Genomic DNA, 16,082 nt, shown 5'->3' with positions numbered 1-16,082 from the left:
TTAAACCACCAATCTCCCCTATGAATCTTTTCAGTGCGTTTCGAAAATCCAATCCAGTAATCTTACAAATGTTTGATACATTTAAAACAGGGTGCAGATGAAAATCATAACATACCACACTCAGTTTAAGATCATAAAATTTAACTCAAATCTCTTACAATGCTCTATATATATGTGTGTGTATATATATATATTTATTTATTAGGGTTACTGTAGAATTAAAAAAGAAAAAAAAGGAACAAATGAAATATATATATTTTGTTATCCATCCAGCGCTTTGTTAGATCCGGCTCCAAGGTTAAGCTTTTGTGCGAAACTAACGGTTGCCGGACGGTGGATAGAGCTGAAGGAAGAGGAACCAAGAAGAGATAAAAGGGTCCATCCAGTTGACTTGAGTTTTCATAGATGGAGCAGGGTAAACAAGGAGTGGTAGTTAAATTGCCTCCGCATCAGAACCCCGTGGAGCAGATTCAGGCTCGTTTCAAGGAACTAGAAAATGGGTTCAGGACGTGGTTGGCTAAGCAATCTCTCCCAGTTGAGGCCGCTGTTGTCACCGTCACCAGCGCTGCGCAGGGCGCTGCTATTGGTGGCTTTATGGGCACTCTCACCAACGACGTTTCTTCTTCTCTCCCCACTCCTCAAGCCGGCCTCAACCCTCAAGCCATGGCTTCTTTCAAGCAGGCCCAGGTGCGAATCTGCTCCTTCAGTTATTCATTCAACAAACATTATTTTATGGAATTTCGGGTACCTAATTCTTCTGCTTTATTTTTTTCAAAATCATGATTATTATCATTTTAATTGTAGGCTCTTGCTGGAGGTCCCTTAGTACAAGCTCGCAACTTTGCCGTCATGACAGGTGTTAATGCTGGCATATCTTCTGTTATGAAGAGACTAAGAGGCAAGGAGGATGTCCAGTCAAGGTGAGGTTTTACGACTGCTCCGCCGTTCCTTTTTCCAGATTAATAATTTGTTCTATCATCAGGCTTTGCATTCCCTGGCTTTCTTAAGTTCATCTTACTTTTTAATGCAAAATTAATTTTGTTGTTGAAATGGAATTATGTAAGAGGGATAGAAAAGCCAAGCTACTGCTTTTGTATCTGTCTTCGTAATCTTTCTGTTTAAGGAAGAAAAATAAAACTTCTCCAAGTGGCACAAAGAATACTAAAGTTGCAGTTAAAAACGGTGTGATTAAGTTTGCATCAAGGCCACAAAGATGAGAAAATCCAAGAGTTTCCATTACTTGTTCAAGGATTAAATGCCAAAAGAAGGCTCTTACATGCTGCAGCCAAAGGAGGATCCTTATGTTTTTAGAAGTCAAGGACAAAGATGTACAGCTTGTGGAACAAATCGTATACAAGTATGGTTGTCCAAAGAGTGTTCCTTTTGGAGATCAAATCTTGTAGTTCGAGAACATATCACTCATATCAAGAAAATTTAACTGTTTTTCAATTCACCTGTGGTAGCCCACTTTGTCTTTGTAACTCCTCATCAACCTTTGTAGGGAGAGTAAGGAGAAAATTCCTAAATGCAAACTCTTTATGTCTCCTGCAACTAGTATTAGGGCAGATCCTTTGAGGAGTAGGTGTAGGAACTGATAACACATGTATTAACAAGAAAAAGAAAAAAAGAATGGATTGTAAGTAGAAAAGATTTGAAAAAATGACAGGATAAGGTAATTACTTCCTTCAGATTTCTAGCATGCTTTTTTTAGTTTGGGGATGTGTCTTAGATGTAGTGTCTGTCTGGTGATTGAGAGTATAGCCCTATTGTGAAGGAGTTTCTTCCTCATTCACCAAGTTTTGTGTTGTTTTATGGAGCATTTGGATTGAGAGTTCTCGGAAGGACGTTTAGTCATGATTAGGTTTCATGTTTCTCCTTGGAATTAGGTATATAAAATTTTTCGTAATTACCTTTTAGATCTTAATTTTTTAGATTCTTTTTAAATCACTAGATTCAAAAGGTTAAGCTAGAGGGTGCAAGAAAATTTATTATTATATCACTCACACTTCCCCTCACTTGTGGTTCGAAATATGAAGAATATCCAACAAGTGGAAATCAAATTTAATTGGGAAGAAAATAACATAGCAAGGGCTTGACAGAACCTCCCTTGACCGCTTGCTCTATATCATCATAAATCATCTTGACCTAAAAGTTTAAGCTTGTGGGTAAAGGTATTATATCACTCAACAAGAAATAACATTGTGGGGGGGCTTAAAAGCAACCTGCTCTGATATCATCTTAAATTACCAATTGACCCAAAAGCTTAAACTTATGGATGAAAGTAAATTTAATCATGTATCATCCAACAATTCCCCTTTTGTTTTAGTTTAGCTCTTTTTTGCTAGGTGTTTGTATTCCCCTTCTATTCTTTTCTTTCTTCTCAATGAAAACATTTTTCCGCTGGTCAACAAAGCATAACTACCGTTGACAATTTATGCTTGAGGAAAAAAATGTATTCTTTCACACTTTAGGAACCACGTAAACAACAACATCAAACCTCATTAACAAAAAATGTATTTTTTCCTTATTTATCATTACTCATCATTTTAAGCTATTGGGTTCTATAAAGTTCTAAGTGGTGTCAGAACACAAGAGTTTATGTTTGAACTTCTGCAATTCATTTCTTTATCAACTAATATTGTAGCTACTTGTTGGGCATTGCTAATGTCAAAGCCGATGAGTTAGAGTATGTATTAAAATGTGAATAAAAGATTAAATGTGCCATAATACATCCACTTAAATTTTTGAGTTTAGTAGTAGTTCTACAAAGGTTGATTCTTGGGTTCTCCTTTCAAGAAGGATAGCAATATGCTTTGGGACATCATTGTTAGAGCCGTTTAAGTCCTTATGGCAATAAAGTAACCAAGAGGTTTTCAAAATGGAGCACTAGAGCACACATATTGCACCACTTTTGAGAATCTAAGTTCACCATTTGTTCCTGATGTTACTGAATTCCTCTGTTTAGTTTACCCTTTTTCCTCTTTTTATTTTAATCCTTATTTGGTAGTTTGAGTAATTTCTCTCTATCATTTTCATTGAATATCTTCTTCTTCTCTCTCTCTCTCAAAAAAAAAAAAAAAAGAAAAAGAAAAAAGAAGAAAAGAGTACAAAATTATTTAAGTCTAAGAAAAGAGTACTACATCGCCAAGTTGTTTAAATCTTAGGATAGGTTTACAAAATTGTTGCCAAGGTTCTGGCCAATAGTTAAGGTTCTTCCAATAAACATCGCTGAATCTCCTTTCCCTTTTCTCTTCCTTTTGGTGGTGGATGTCTTTAGCTGATTGATCCAAGGGGAGTTGATAAGGATGCGATCTTGGTTTTTGGGTTGGTGTTAACTGCGACCAGGCTAAATTGTGTAGGTGGCCTTTCCTAGTAGGTTGTTAGTTTGTGGTCTACCCTTGTCCTACACGGACCTCTCTCTTGGGCATAATCCTAGGTGCTTGGAGTTTTGGAACCCTTTCTTTGAGGAAATCCAAGAACTTCTTTCCTCTCGATAACTATGAGAGAGAGGTTCCAACCTATTTCATTTCGACATCCAAGATTCAAGTCTTGGTCAGTAAGAAGCTAGAGAGTTATTATCAGGTATTGAAGTTTATTTTGTATGGCTAGTTGTTTGGCTTTGAGTGGATTGCTTTTTATTTGAACGTGGACATTTTGTTCTGTATTTCATTTATTCACTACGAAAGCTTGGTTTCTCAAAAAATAAAATATTAATATGGTTAAACAAATTAACCATCATGGGTTGACCTTGTGTTAAAAAAGGAGACAGTCTCAATAACCAACTAAGAAGTCATGAGTTCAATCCATGGCGGCCACCTACCTAGGAATTAGTTTCCGAGTCTGCTTGACATTTAAATGTTATAGGAGGGTTAGGTCGTTTGTCCTATGAGATTATTTGAGGTGTGTGTAAGCTGATTCGAACACTATGGATATAAAAAAAATATGGTTGAATTAATTGTATAGAGGCCCACAAGAAATGTCAAAGGGCTTTATCATATGCAGTTGTTATGTTTTAACATTGTCTGAAGAGAATAAGATCTGTATAGCAATCTTGTATCCAGTTAGTCATAGATATATTTATTCTCTGCTTTTTTTCCCCTTTGGTTCAATATATGTATTTATTCTTACATCATATAATCGTGGGAAAAGAGTGAGAATTCCTATGCGGATAATTTTGCACACAGTTTGAGTTCTTTGACGTGCGTAGATGAAAAACAGTTCCAGTCTTTTTTATGTTTCTTCTAGCCAACGAATTTTAATCTGGTTCCTTGGAATCTATTTCTGGTTCTAGATGTGGTCTTCTATTTCATAGTGTACCTTTTAGTTATTTTAAGCTTTTCCTGAACAGTTTTAGTTATTGTTACAGCATGGTGGCTGCTTTTGGGTCTGGGGCAATGTTTTCACTGGTGAGTGGCATGGGAGGTCCAAATCAGGCGACAAACGCGGTTACATCTGGTCTTTTTTTTGCCCTCGTTCAAGGTGGACTTTTCAAGGTGTGTGCACTAATGGGGAACTATTTTATTATTACAAAACTTGTTGAGAATGGTACTTTTATTATTTGCTAAAGCTTTGGCAACAAGAAAAGGAAATTGTAGTGGTTTTACGATTTTATCCTGGGGGATTGCGTAGAGTTAATATGCTGTTTTGCAGTTAGGGGAAAAGTTTTCTCAACCACCTGTGGAAGATGTGTACTATGCTAAAACAAGAAGCATGTTGAATAACCTTGGACTACAAAGTTATGAGAAGAATTTCAAGAAAGGCTTATTGACCGATACCACTTTGCCGCTGCTCACTGATAGGCATGTAAATTGATTTAAAGCTTTTGTGCTTAAGATTATAAGCAATGGATATGATGTATTGACTCAGTATACACCTGCTCTGACCTGTGGCAGTGCGCTTAGAGATGTCAAGATTCCCCCAGGACCAAGGCTACTCATTCTGGATCACATTCAGAGGTCTCGATTAAGTTCTATAAACAAAATTGTCGCTGCTTCCATTACAAGTATTCTATCTCATTTATGGATAAACTTTTAATTTCAGGAACCCAGAGCTAAGAGAGAGATGAAGCTGATTTGAGGGGAAGATCTTGCTCTGTTCATTTGCAACCCAAGTGTCACTACTCTTTCTAGTTGAACTAGTATTAGGTCATCTTAATTAGGAAGAATGTGTAATAGGTCCGATGTACTCATGAGAAGTTGATTTTGTCATTTGAATTCGCACTGAGTTCGATTTTGAATGTTCTTTTCGTTTTATTTTAGATAACAGAACGATGCTACTGTAGGATTAGTGGAAGCTTTTTTTTTCCTTTTCTATGTATCTTGAATGGTTAAATCTTCAAATTTGCTGAACTTTTTTTTATAAATGCATGTGTCGAGAAGACCTTAATACGATTTGTGGTAAATGGGATTATTTCTTCCATTTTTTTACAACTAGTGTTCTTTTAAAGAACTTAGTAAAAAGTTTTTCTCACACTCTCTTGGACCTTGTACTTTGAGTTGAAGTGTTTCAATATTATTTAGATCTGCACTTTTCAGCTCATTCAGTCGAAGATTTGCACGCTAATCTGTAATGCTCGCATTTTGGGGATCATGCCCTGCCTGCTCATGCCGCCGAATCCGATAGATGTAATAAAAATTCCCATTTTATTATTGTTAATTATTTATTTTTGTTTGTTTGACGAACAAATTGTCGAATAGGTGGTTAAAAGACGTTGAGCGGAATAAAAAGAATAGCTGAAGTTTAGAATCCAAATTGCCGGAACAAGAAACTCGAAGGTCAAACTTAACACACCATACCATTGGATTCTAATGGCCTGAATCAATCGAAAGTTTGAAGCAGGGGAAAAGCGACACAATATTGAATATGGTAGTAAAATAGAGATCAAATTACATCTACTCGATGGAGTATTGAAGGGGGGAAAAAAAAAGGGGCCTCCAACACATCGGGTTAAGTTTGTGTTGTTCTAAGTAAAGGAGGCGATGGAGGCAGCTTGCAGCAGTTTATGAGCGTGGGAGAGCTGGTTCATCAACGATGTGATTTGTTGGTGGTAATCACGTGCCTGGGTTAGAGCTTCTGCCTCGAGCTCCCCGAGCTGTAACGAAAGTCTCTCCTCCGCCTCCTCTGCCACCTTTAGCCTTTCACAAACCCTTCTCAGCTCCTTCCTCATAATCAGCTCTCTTTCATGGCTCGCCTCCAGTTCCTTCTCCAGCTCCTCATTCCTCCTCTTCAGGCTCACTGACTCAACACCACCCGGTTTCAGGACTCCCATTTTCTCTAACTTCAGGTTTCAGAATGCCCTCTCTCCCCTTTCTTCTTCTCCTTCTTAAACCCCACCATTTGGCTGTCTAGGTTCAATGTATCTTCTTCTCCTTTTCTCTCCTCATAATTCTCATATTATATTATCCTGCTTGTCCCTATCCAACTTTTCTAAATTCAGCATATTCCCTTTGTAAGAGGGTTGATACATCAGAAAGCCAACCACGCTATTACCTCTCCACCACTTATATTCTACAAATATCGCATTCACCCCACCCTTTCTATTCATAATTAGAGAAGAAAAAAAATGATAAGGTTTTTTATGAAGACTATTCGGCTTAAGATTCTAGAGGATGTGAAGGTTTTAACGTGGCCCAGCCCAAGAGGAGGAGTTGTTTGGATTGTCTTTTCCAGTTATTAAACTAAAAAATAAGTTGTTTTAGAAAATAAAATCATGTAATTGACAACCACATTGATTTTGAAAACACGAGTATATAAAATAAATTGATCTAAGACATACATCAAACCAATTTCCAGAACAATAAATTGTAATGTTAAATGGTTAATCTTTTCTAGTTTATATAAAAAACTCTAACCACCACTTCGGTAATCCATGCAGACCAACCTGTCTTTGATGACTATCATCAGCCAACCTCCAACCATCATCTCCAGCGATTCTTACTGACGAACCCTCAACCATCATTTTTCACGCAATTGCCAACAGTCAATTTCTGTCTATCGTTTTCCCTCAATCGTTGTTGGACAATCTCCAATTGCCAACCAAACTCAATAATTGTGGTCTGCACATCAAAGAAGGGCTCGATCGTCTTTTGGTTAAAAAACTCAATGATATCTAAGTTCGAGTTTCTAAAGGTCAGCCATCAAAATCTTCATTGCTCTAATCGTTTTTTGGATCCTTCATGGAGTCAATTATAAAAGAAAGTCAATTGAAGTAAGCAGAGTTCGTCTTTAGGATTGCAAAAAGTTTGTTAAAATGAGCATTGGGGTGGATCTGGAAGAGATGGTGTGATCTTCTAGGATAGGATAAAGTTTTATTTAAAGTGGCTTTCATGCTGAAACAAGGAAAGGGTTATCAGCTCTCCCAAATTCCAAGAAACAAAAAGAAATGGTTCTCTCTCTCAAAAATCCCATCAAGAGAAGAGGTTGAGGTTTGTGCTCTTATGAGAGTCCCTTGAGGAGGTATTGAGATCCTGGACTTTTGACGGCTGAAAAAGAGCTTGAGGTACTACTAGATTAGGAAGAACTTTAATGGAGAAACATAGCTAACTTATATATACAAACAATAAAACAACTTTACAACCAATGCAGTTAGAAATTAGTAGCAACCTACAATGCTCAAGATAAACCAAAACAAAACATCACTGTTACAGATTACTATCAGCTGACTAATAAATGGAAGAAAATCCTCAGCAGTAAAAAGATTGAGATGAGTGTCCCTCCCATCAGAAAAGATCGAAGAACTTTTTCCTTGTTCCTCGGGCTCAATGAGGTGAGTTGGAAAATAATTATCTCCAGAATAGATTCACCATCTAAACAATATACCTATAAAAATACACAATGAGTAATAATCTTTAAAAATAAATAAATAACTTGATTTTCAGATGCTTTGAAAAAGCAGTCACTATTGCTATAGATACTTTCAAAGTCAAAGCAGTTGTTCAATTTTCTATATACTCCCAGAACACAAAAATCTAATATTTTTAAACATACATTGATGAATTTTTTCTAATACAAATTGTTGAGGGCAGGAGATTCGAACCATGAAATTCTTGGTCCTTAGCACATATAGATGTCAGTTGAGCTAAACTTTGGTTGGTACACAACTTTGCAGTGAGTGAATTTAGGTGAATGCATGTAATCAATATAAGAGCTAAGGTATAGTTCTCACATGTAATAATGAAGGTGGTTTTGATGATCTTGAGAACAAATTTGCAAGCTTCAGAAGAAATGTGAGAGCCTTAAAAGTACTTTTTTAGGGATAAAGCTTATGAGATCTAAGAAGAGTATTTAGTTGTAATTGATCTACTTCAATAAGCATTTTTACTCGATTGACAGACAGTAGAAACTCCTACTAAACCAAATATAAGTTACTATTTGCAAAAGCTGAAGTAAATGACAAAGGCAAATACCAAATATTTGGGTAGACAAATCTATTTATCTAACAAATGTCCAAATACAACATTTGCTGTAAGTATGGTTAGACTAGTCATATGCATTCACCTGGACCCACTCATTATAAAGTTGTGTATAGAATCTTGGATTCTTTTGTAACGGAACTTCAGGCATCTAGTTTTTTGAACATGATCATATTCAAATTGAAGTGTATATCGAAATGGAAGGGGCTAGAAGAACTACTATGAAAAATCAACCTCTGGTTTTCTTTTCTTTACTTTTATTCTATTTTTTTATGATTAAAAAATCAAAATAAAAAACAAAACAAAACAAAATGATTTTAAAAAATGTACTTCTTTGTTGGACGAAATTTAGCCATGGCAAAGTGAAAAATAAAATAAGATATTTTTTTAGTACAACAATTGAGGTTGAAGGATTCCAAATTTCCAATAAAAGACCTTGTGGTTACTGGTACACTTGGATATCAGTTGGGCTAAGCTCTTGTTAAAACATAATTTAAAAGTGCATGAAATTTGTGAAAGTACAAGTATTAATAGATATTTTTAGGGGTGATCATTGTTCAATTGGCAAGGTTTTGGCAGGGTTTTTGGAACCGATTGATCGTTATATGAACAATCGTTCAGTTTTGAGAGTGATCTTTGCTCCAATCGTGCTAATTGGATGATGTTTGGCTCCGGTGAGTACATTTTTGGTTAAAGAAAACAAAGTGGGAGAAGAGAATAGGAGAAAGAGAGGAAAAATGAGGAAGAAGAAAGAAAAAATGTTGCTCCATGACTCCATGGAGGTGGATGACAGTGTTGTTTAGGAGAAATCCGAAGAAGGGAGAAAATTTATCAGAAGAAGAGAACATGGAATGAAGGAAGAGAAAAATGAAAATGAACTTGGGAAGGAAAGAAAATGAAGAGAGGACAAAAAGGAAAATGAAACGTTGTAGGGAGAGAAAGTGACAAAGAATTTGGGAAAATAGTAAAAGTAAATAAGCAATGATTACCTACTAGAAGTAGGCTGCAGTTTCAAACTAGTTGGTGTGAACCTTTTATCATGTATATATAGATCGGTCAACCAGTTGTTGAGCCCTTTCTGGGCTCACTGATTCAACCAATAGAGATGTTCATTGTCCATTTAACCCGTGGACTGGGAATCCTCAAATACACGGGGAATGGGGGAGGGAGTGGAATTTTTTTTCCACCATTGGCAACTCGGGGACAGGGAAACCCCAACAAAAAAATATGTTGTCTTAAAAAATATGATGTAATTGAAGACTTTGTTAAAATACTTAAAGAAAACAGCCTGATCCCCACAGACAATCCCTGCCCTGTTCCCCGCGGGGAAATTGGTGGGGATGGGGAATTGGATAGGGGGCAGGGAGTGGCATCCCTGGCCCCACCCCGCCTTGTGGACATCTCTACCGACCAACTGTCAGTTCAAAATAAAAAGCCAACAACAAATAAAACCAAAACCGACTAACCGAAGTTGGTTTGATTGATTTTCATCGGTTAGCAACTTGGCACAGTTTTTGGGATTGTTTTCTCCATCCTAACTTGAGTTAAAATTGTTCCAAAAGACACCTACACAGATCAATTGTGAGAACAAGGTTTTCGCTGCTATCATAATCTATTTCTACATGATAGGAGAAAGTATAAGTTACAAGCAGTTCACAAATCACAATGGAGACCGATGTTACATGATAGGGGTGTAATCAGTTTGGTTTGGCTCAATTTGAGTGTTGAACTGAGGATGAACTGTTAAGAAAAATAAGAAAAAATGAACACCCGAGATGAATCGCCCAAAATGCATAATTGAACTCCCTAAACTGACTATCCAAAAATGGTTAGAAGGCCTAAAAATATGCCATTAGGCCACTGTCCAGCCTATATATAAAGTTGTAACAACGGCCAGTGAGGCTGATTTTGAAGTTGAGAGAAAATTGGAGGTTTCACATGACCTATGTTTGGGGAAACTAGTAGAAGAAAACTTTGGTATCCAGGAGAAGTGCTGAAGCGATTCATACTACGGTTTACCAGATATGGAAAATATTAACTAAAAAGGATCTCTTACGAATTCAGATTCCTAAATGTGACAATCAAGTCACTATCAATATTGAAAAGATTGTGTTCATCACAACACAGAATCTAGAGATTGATAGGCACTTCATCCAAGTAAAGATAAAAGGGGAAGCTCTTCATCAAAAATACTTAAAAAATTCCAAAACTCCGAACTGCAGATATATCCACAAATATTCTGCAAAGCACGTGATTTGAAGAATAGACTAAATCCTAAACCTCATTTGATATTACCCCATGAACTAAATATGAAAACAGCTTATAAAATGGTGAATTAGAACTTACCGGCAAACTGTTGAGAAGGGCTAGTGCAAGAGAGGTATGAAATAAGCACGATAAAATCTTTTCCAGTACATCCGGAAGATATATAGCAAAATGAAAATCCAATCGTGGTCGGTACATGGTCAGCTGAATAGAGCGCGCCATCGAGACCACATCACCAACAAAAATAAAAGTTCCACTACAATTTGAACTTGGGAGTGGATATTCTCTGGAATAGGAACAGTCTGAGGAATAGGGGTTTAGATATGTAATCTCAACCCATACCAAACCAGGCATTTGAACTGGACTTAAGCAAGTTTCATCCTGCGAATTAGAGTTTCAAAAAAGTGGTGACAAGATAAAGCCAACAAAGAGAACTTGCAAAAATGCATAATGCTCACCAAAGGTCAAGTGCTTACCTGTGAACACATACAGGAGCTAGTGTTATCATTGATTGCTGCTTTATCCCAACTAGAACACTTATTAAGCTTCATAACATCATTGACATTTAAGCAATATATCCCTTCTTTGCGGTTAGAATAGTTATCTTCTGTGTAACCATCAATTAAACCAGCAGAACTAACACAAGGAATAGAAGTAAAAGAAGTAAAGTCGCCAAAACAAGTTGACTGATCATGTGTGAACTGAACTTTATTGCTTTCCTTCAACATAAAATTTGGAAAACAATATCCTCTCCTGCCATTGGCCATTTGGTTGTTTTCAACAAGCCTGGAGTGGGTTTCATTTTGAAATGTTAAATCACTTATTTGAGCCGATAGATTGATCCAATCATCCACACTGTGAACATGCATGCCATCCAATGACAGAATTACATGACCATGGGACAAATAACTAGACAATGGCGAAGTATAAGGAACATCCAGAACCTATCACAATTTATAGGATTCAGTCAAGAGAAGAAAATGAAAAATAAAATTCTTCATTTGACTTTATGAAATAATTTGATGCACATACAAAATGTTGACGTACCGTGGGACTTTGGCCATGTATGTAAAGAGGAAACAAAATCAGTGGCAGGAAGAATAATATCAATCCAGAAGCTGCAGAAAGCTAGAGAGACATTGCACATTTAGACATATCTTTTCTAAGATAGAAAACTACTGAAGCAATCACAGTCAGACCCACGTCCTGAACTAGAATGGAGATTAAGCAAAAGGAAACAGCCAGCCAATAACACAATTAGAGCTTACAGCTGTGTTGTGCCAAATACCAGCACAGTAGATTCGAAGAGCATTGAAGCATGATGAATCCTGCAGTGCATCATAATTGAAAGCCACCAAAGCACCAGGGAAAAGTAGTGCAATAAAAACAGCAATATACTCCAATTTCACGCCCTCACTGCCATCCACGTAAAGTTTACAGAGTGAGGAATGATAATCTAGTCCACTACATTGTGAGATCTAAAATAAAGATCATCTGACTTTCCAGGTATTACATTTGATACAAATTAGTTAAATTAACACACACACTTTTAAACAAATGTCAATTGAAAAGAAATAAAAATCAGAATTGATGATGTAGAAAGGAACACACCTTGCAGCAGCAGCAGCATGACCAAATTCATGAAAAGCTACAGATATTAAGGTAGAGATAATTATGTATCCAGCACCAGCAGGGAAAAGACTACAGCTGGAAATCTAGTGTAGAAGAAAAAATGTAATGAGAAGCAGGTATGGCACATTGGCGCAGAAAAATTGAAGAATGAGACGTAATTCTATTGATAATGGAACAAAATATTGAAAGATATTGTATATGAACCAACGAAGGAAGACCAAATAACGAGGAACAGGAAACAGGAAGTCCACGAATCACATTGCTCTTGCCAAAAATATGCATGACGATTGTAAGTTCCCGAAAGAGAACCTGAAAAATAAAGAATTTAGTTAGTTATTAACATAAACTAATACAAGAAAGAAAATTACTTGCCCAGACAAACAGCAAATAGCACACTTAATAATAGAAGTTATTGCAGTAATTGCTTTCTTGCTTGCTAGCACAGTCAGGTGTTGGTCTTCTTCCTTTTCCTTTCTTTTTTTGGGTTTTTTAACGTCAAGTCTAACTTCTCTAAAAGTAAATTAATCAAAAGATACAAACTCTAAAAGGGAAATAAAGAAAGAATAGAACATAGAAAAATTACATAGGAAATGAGCAAAAAAAACCCATTAGGGAGTTAGTTTTTTCATAGGAAACCTATTTCAAATACAATCGTCAATAAAAATAGAGTCCAGAGTGAACTGTAAGAATCAATTTGGAGCTTGATTGATAATGTTTAGCAAAAATGCAACTTTTACATTGAAAAATTGAACAATCAAAATCTTTAAATAGGTTTTGAAACAAATACTTCAAGTTAAAGAAATTTGGATGCCCTAATCTACGATGCCAAAGCATTATAGTTTCTTTATAGAAGAAGAACAAACACTACTCAAACCCTGAGCAAGCTTAAAACTAACTGAAACTTCATCAAAGTAATAAGCCCGAGCGGCGATTCCGACAGAGAAGTGGTGGCCAACAATCTCTAAAGGACCAGCAACGATGATGGAGGTCCAAGGCGGCGGCGGCAAACTAGGCTTTTTTAGTTTTTGAGAAAATTAGGAGAAAATAAATACACAAATATATCATAAATACAATGAAAATATTAATGATAAAGGAAATAATCAACAGGTAATTTCCTCCTTGTCTATCCTTGTTGGGTTTTACGAGGCAGGGAGACTAGAAGCCTAACACACTGCTTTGGAGTTAATTTGGGTATCTTTTGCTTAAAGACCATATTTCTCATTCCAAGCCGCCCATAGTATGGTATGATAACTTGATAGTGGTTCATCTTAGTGTCAATATATTGTCTTCTCAGACTTAACATATAGGATAGGTCATTAATTTCATAAACTCATTGTTCATCATCTCCCAGCAACAGATCAAGCCACAAGTAGCTGATATATTTACCAAATCACTGTCAGATCGCTTTTCTACCTCTCCGTGAGAAACTTCTTGTTTGAGAAGATTCAGACATTGGCTTTCAGGGGATATTAAGACATCCAGCAAATGAGCTGCCATTTTGTTGTAAAATAACTAATTTGAACTTAATTATCTCGCTTCTGCTGTAGCCATTGCCACCTATATATGAAGGCTGATTCCTGAACACTTTTTCAATAAAAAAAAAAAGTGTTGCTTCTTGTGATAATTTCCGTGTGAGTACCTCCGTTTCTTACTCCTATTATGACCCAGCTATCTCTACTTTTTTTTTTTTTTTTTGACATTTCGAGTTAGATTGTCGTTTGAAAAACGGAAAAGAAAGCATAGAATAACAAGATGGTTATTAAAACTATATATAAAGAATAAACAACAAAAAGAAAGCGTCGGCAGAAACCGTGGCAACAACAGCAAGAGCGGCAAGAGAGAAACCAATCCCAATCGAGAACCACGTTCTCAGAACCCTGCAATATATTACACAAATGTAAAACAAATAAGCAAACAATTCGGGATCAGCTGAGTCTAATAGAAAAAAGATGACGATACTGCTGAACAAACAATAAAAAATAATAATAACAGCTTGCTGGACGAACAAAAGCATAAAAAAAAAGACGTTGGAAATTGAAAGAGAAACCTGGCATGCCTTCGTCCAAATTGGAAAATGAGTTCGTTGAACGAGGTGATCTTATAATCGCAGTACCAGCAGGAAATGGAATTTGAGAGACCTTTGCGAGATGTGGTAAGCGGAAGTAGGGGAGGAATATGAGCGTGAGCATCGGCCTGAGCCATGAGTCTCTTACTCCGCCTCCATCTTCCTGGCATTGTGCCGCCACGTCCCCCTTCCTCCAGTCGTGTTATTTCAATAGACTTGACGGTTTTCAATACTGAAAAATAAATAAATAAAAGTACCCTTGTAGACCCCTTTTTTTTTCTCTCTTCTTTTTCACATCTACACTCTTAGAAAACGAAATAAATAAAATGAAATATCTTCCCGCTGTAGTACGACGGTTATAATTTGTAGGCTAAATTATAAAAAAATGTCACTATGGTTTTATAAATACCTTTAATTTAAAAAATAATATCTAATTTTTACACAAAATTTATAGCCTACAAAATAAAGTTCAAACTATAGATTTAAATTTTCAGGTATAAGTTTATATTTTTATTGAAATATGAAGAATTTCTGTAGAATATATTCATCAACGTTTATATTTTAAATATGAATTAGAACATAAAATTTCTAAATTAAAATTTTCTTCTCCGAACATACTAAAACAAACAATAATCAGTGCATGTTAATAGTCAAATATTTTTTATTTGATAAATTATGGTATGTTAATTACAACATTAACTATAGAGATTAATTGTGTTATTGATCTATGATGGTGTGTTAGTGGTCAAATAAAATTAAGACCATGGTTTTAACTTAAGATTTAAGCTTTTATTTTGGTTGATGAGAAAATTGGTATAAAATTTGGATTAGAGTATTTTTTAACCTTTTAAAACTCAGCGGTATTCATGAATTTTTTTAATAGTTCATTGGTATTTTTGAAACATTTACATAAAAAAACTAATTTTTTTATAACTCTTTCTAAAAGTTTAGTGTATTTTTAAAACTTTAAAAGTTTAGGGGTATTTTTTTACCTAAATTACATATATTTTTTTTTAGTTTAACCTATTTTTAAGGGGTTATTTCAATAATTCAAATATAAAGAAGATTATTTGAAATTAAATAACAAGACTTGAAAATCATGAGTAATTGATGATGAAATGGAAATAAGATTGTAAAACATGAAAATAGTGAGCATGAGTCGGCCGAAATCAGTTTATGTCGAAAACATTTGAAAGTTTCAAAATTGTTGTCGATTTCGATTTTTTTCCAACACCAATAAAACCTCTACTTATCTTCGACGACCATCGATTCAATAAGTTTTTGTTGTCCTATAATGGTCACCCCTAATTTTATATTACATATTAGACTCGCTCAATCCAAATATGAAGTTTAAATTGTTACAAACTAATCTTGCTATGGGTCACTAAACACCCTTCCAACTATTACAATAAGAACTAGAAATACGTTAAATACAACCTAACACTATACTTTTTACATAATAAAATAAATATAACTAAATAACATTAAAACCTAAACAATATAAAATAGCATGAAGTAAAACTTGTCTTGAATAATTTTGCAAGAATAAAATTTGAACCATTAGCTAAAAAAATGAAGTACGATCATCCATTTTCCAATGGAAATGAGAGCTTCAACCTCCATACTCCATACCCACAACTTTGTTGTACTAAAAAGAATTGAACCATAAAACTGGTGTAGGGTTGAAAATTAGATCATCAAACTTATAC

General features: G+C 35.5%; 3 protein-coding genes across 7 annotated transcripts; 1 reads left to right on the top strand and 2 right to left on the bottom strand.

Annotated features, from left to right (window-relative positions):
* The first annotated feature begins 247 nt into the window (after window positions 1-247).
* Window positions 248-5,401, top strand: LOC101208652 (chloroplastic import inner membrane translocase subunit HP30-2). The gene is made up of 6 exons (XM_004145906.3): window positions 248-687; window positions 805-920; window positions 4,367-4,493; window positions 4,651-4,799; window positions 4,893-4,955; window positions 5,041-5,401. The coding sequence occupies exons 1-6, from the start codon at window positions 406-408 to the stop codon at window positions 5,063-5,065; spliced, it is 762 nt and encodes a 253-aa protein (XP_004145954.1). The 5' UTR covers window positions 248-405; the 3' UTR covers window positions 5,066-5,401.
* A 367-nt stretch (window positions 5,402-5,768) lies between these two features.
* LOC105435419 (protein RESPONSE TO LOW SULFUR 2) lies at window positions 5,769-6,457 on the bottom strand. Its single transcript, XM_011656288.2, has one exon. It carries the CDS (start codon window positions 6,266-6,268, stop codon window positions 5,963-5,965), a length of 306 nt encoding a protein of 101 aa, XP_011654590.1. The 5' UTR covers window positions 6,269-6,457; the 3' UTR covers window positions 5,769-5,962.
* LOC101207924 (membrane-bound transcription factor site-2 protease homolog) lies at window positions 5,778-14,653 on the bottom strand. Of its 5 annotated transcripts, XM_031886281.1 has the most exons (11): window positions 14,356-14,653; window positions 14,119-14,185; window positions 12,513-12,617; window positions 12,288-12,391; window positions 11,945-12,092; window positions 11,724-11,804; window positions 11,153-11,620; window positions 10,758-11,057; window positions 10,094-10,151; window positions 9,878-9,977; window positions 7,683-7,818 (listed from the first exon to the last, which is right to left on the bottom strand). In XM_031886281.1, the coding sequence occupies exons 1-10, from the start codon at window positions 14,541-14,543 to the stop codon at window positions 9,946-9,948; spliced, it is 1,551 nt and encodes a 516-aa protein (XP_031742141.1). In that variant the 5' UTR covers window positions 14,544-14,653; the 3' UTR covers window positions 7,683-7,818; window positions 9,878-9,945. The 5 variants fall into 5 exon arrangements, with proteins under 5 accessions (XP_011654589.1, XP_004145951.1, XP_031742141.1 ...); XM_031886283.1 differs by lacking the exon at window positions 10,094-10,151; XM_011656287.2 differs by lacking the exons at window positions 9,878-9,977; window positions 10,094-10,151 and having other exon boundaries at window positions 5,778-7,818; window positions 14,365-14,648.
* Between the last annotated feature and the right edge of the window lie 1,429 nt (window positions 14,654-16,082).

Source organism: Cucumis sativus, chromosome 5 (genome assembly GCF_000004075.3).
Source record: "Cucumis sativus cultivar 9930 chromosome 5, Cucumber_9930_V3, whole genome shotgun sequence".
Classification (NCBI taxonomy): domain Eukaryota; kingdom Viridiplantae; phylum Streptophyta; class Magnoliopsida; order Cucurbitales; family Cucurbitaceae; genus Cucumis; species Cucumis sativus.
The sequence above is the reverse complement of the archived record's forward strand: the minus strand, read 5'-3'. Positions and strand labels throughout refer to the sequence as shown.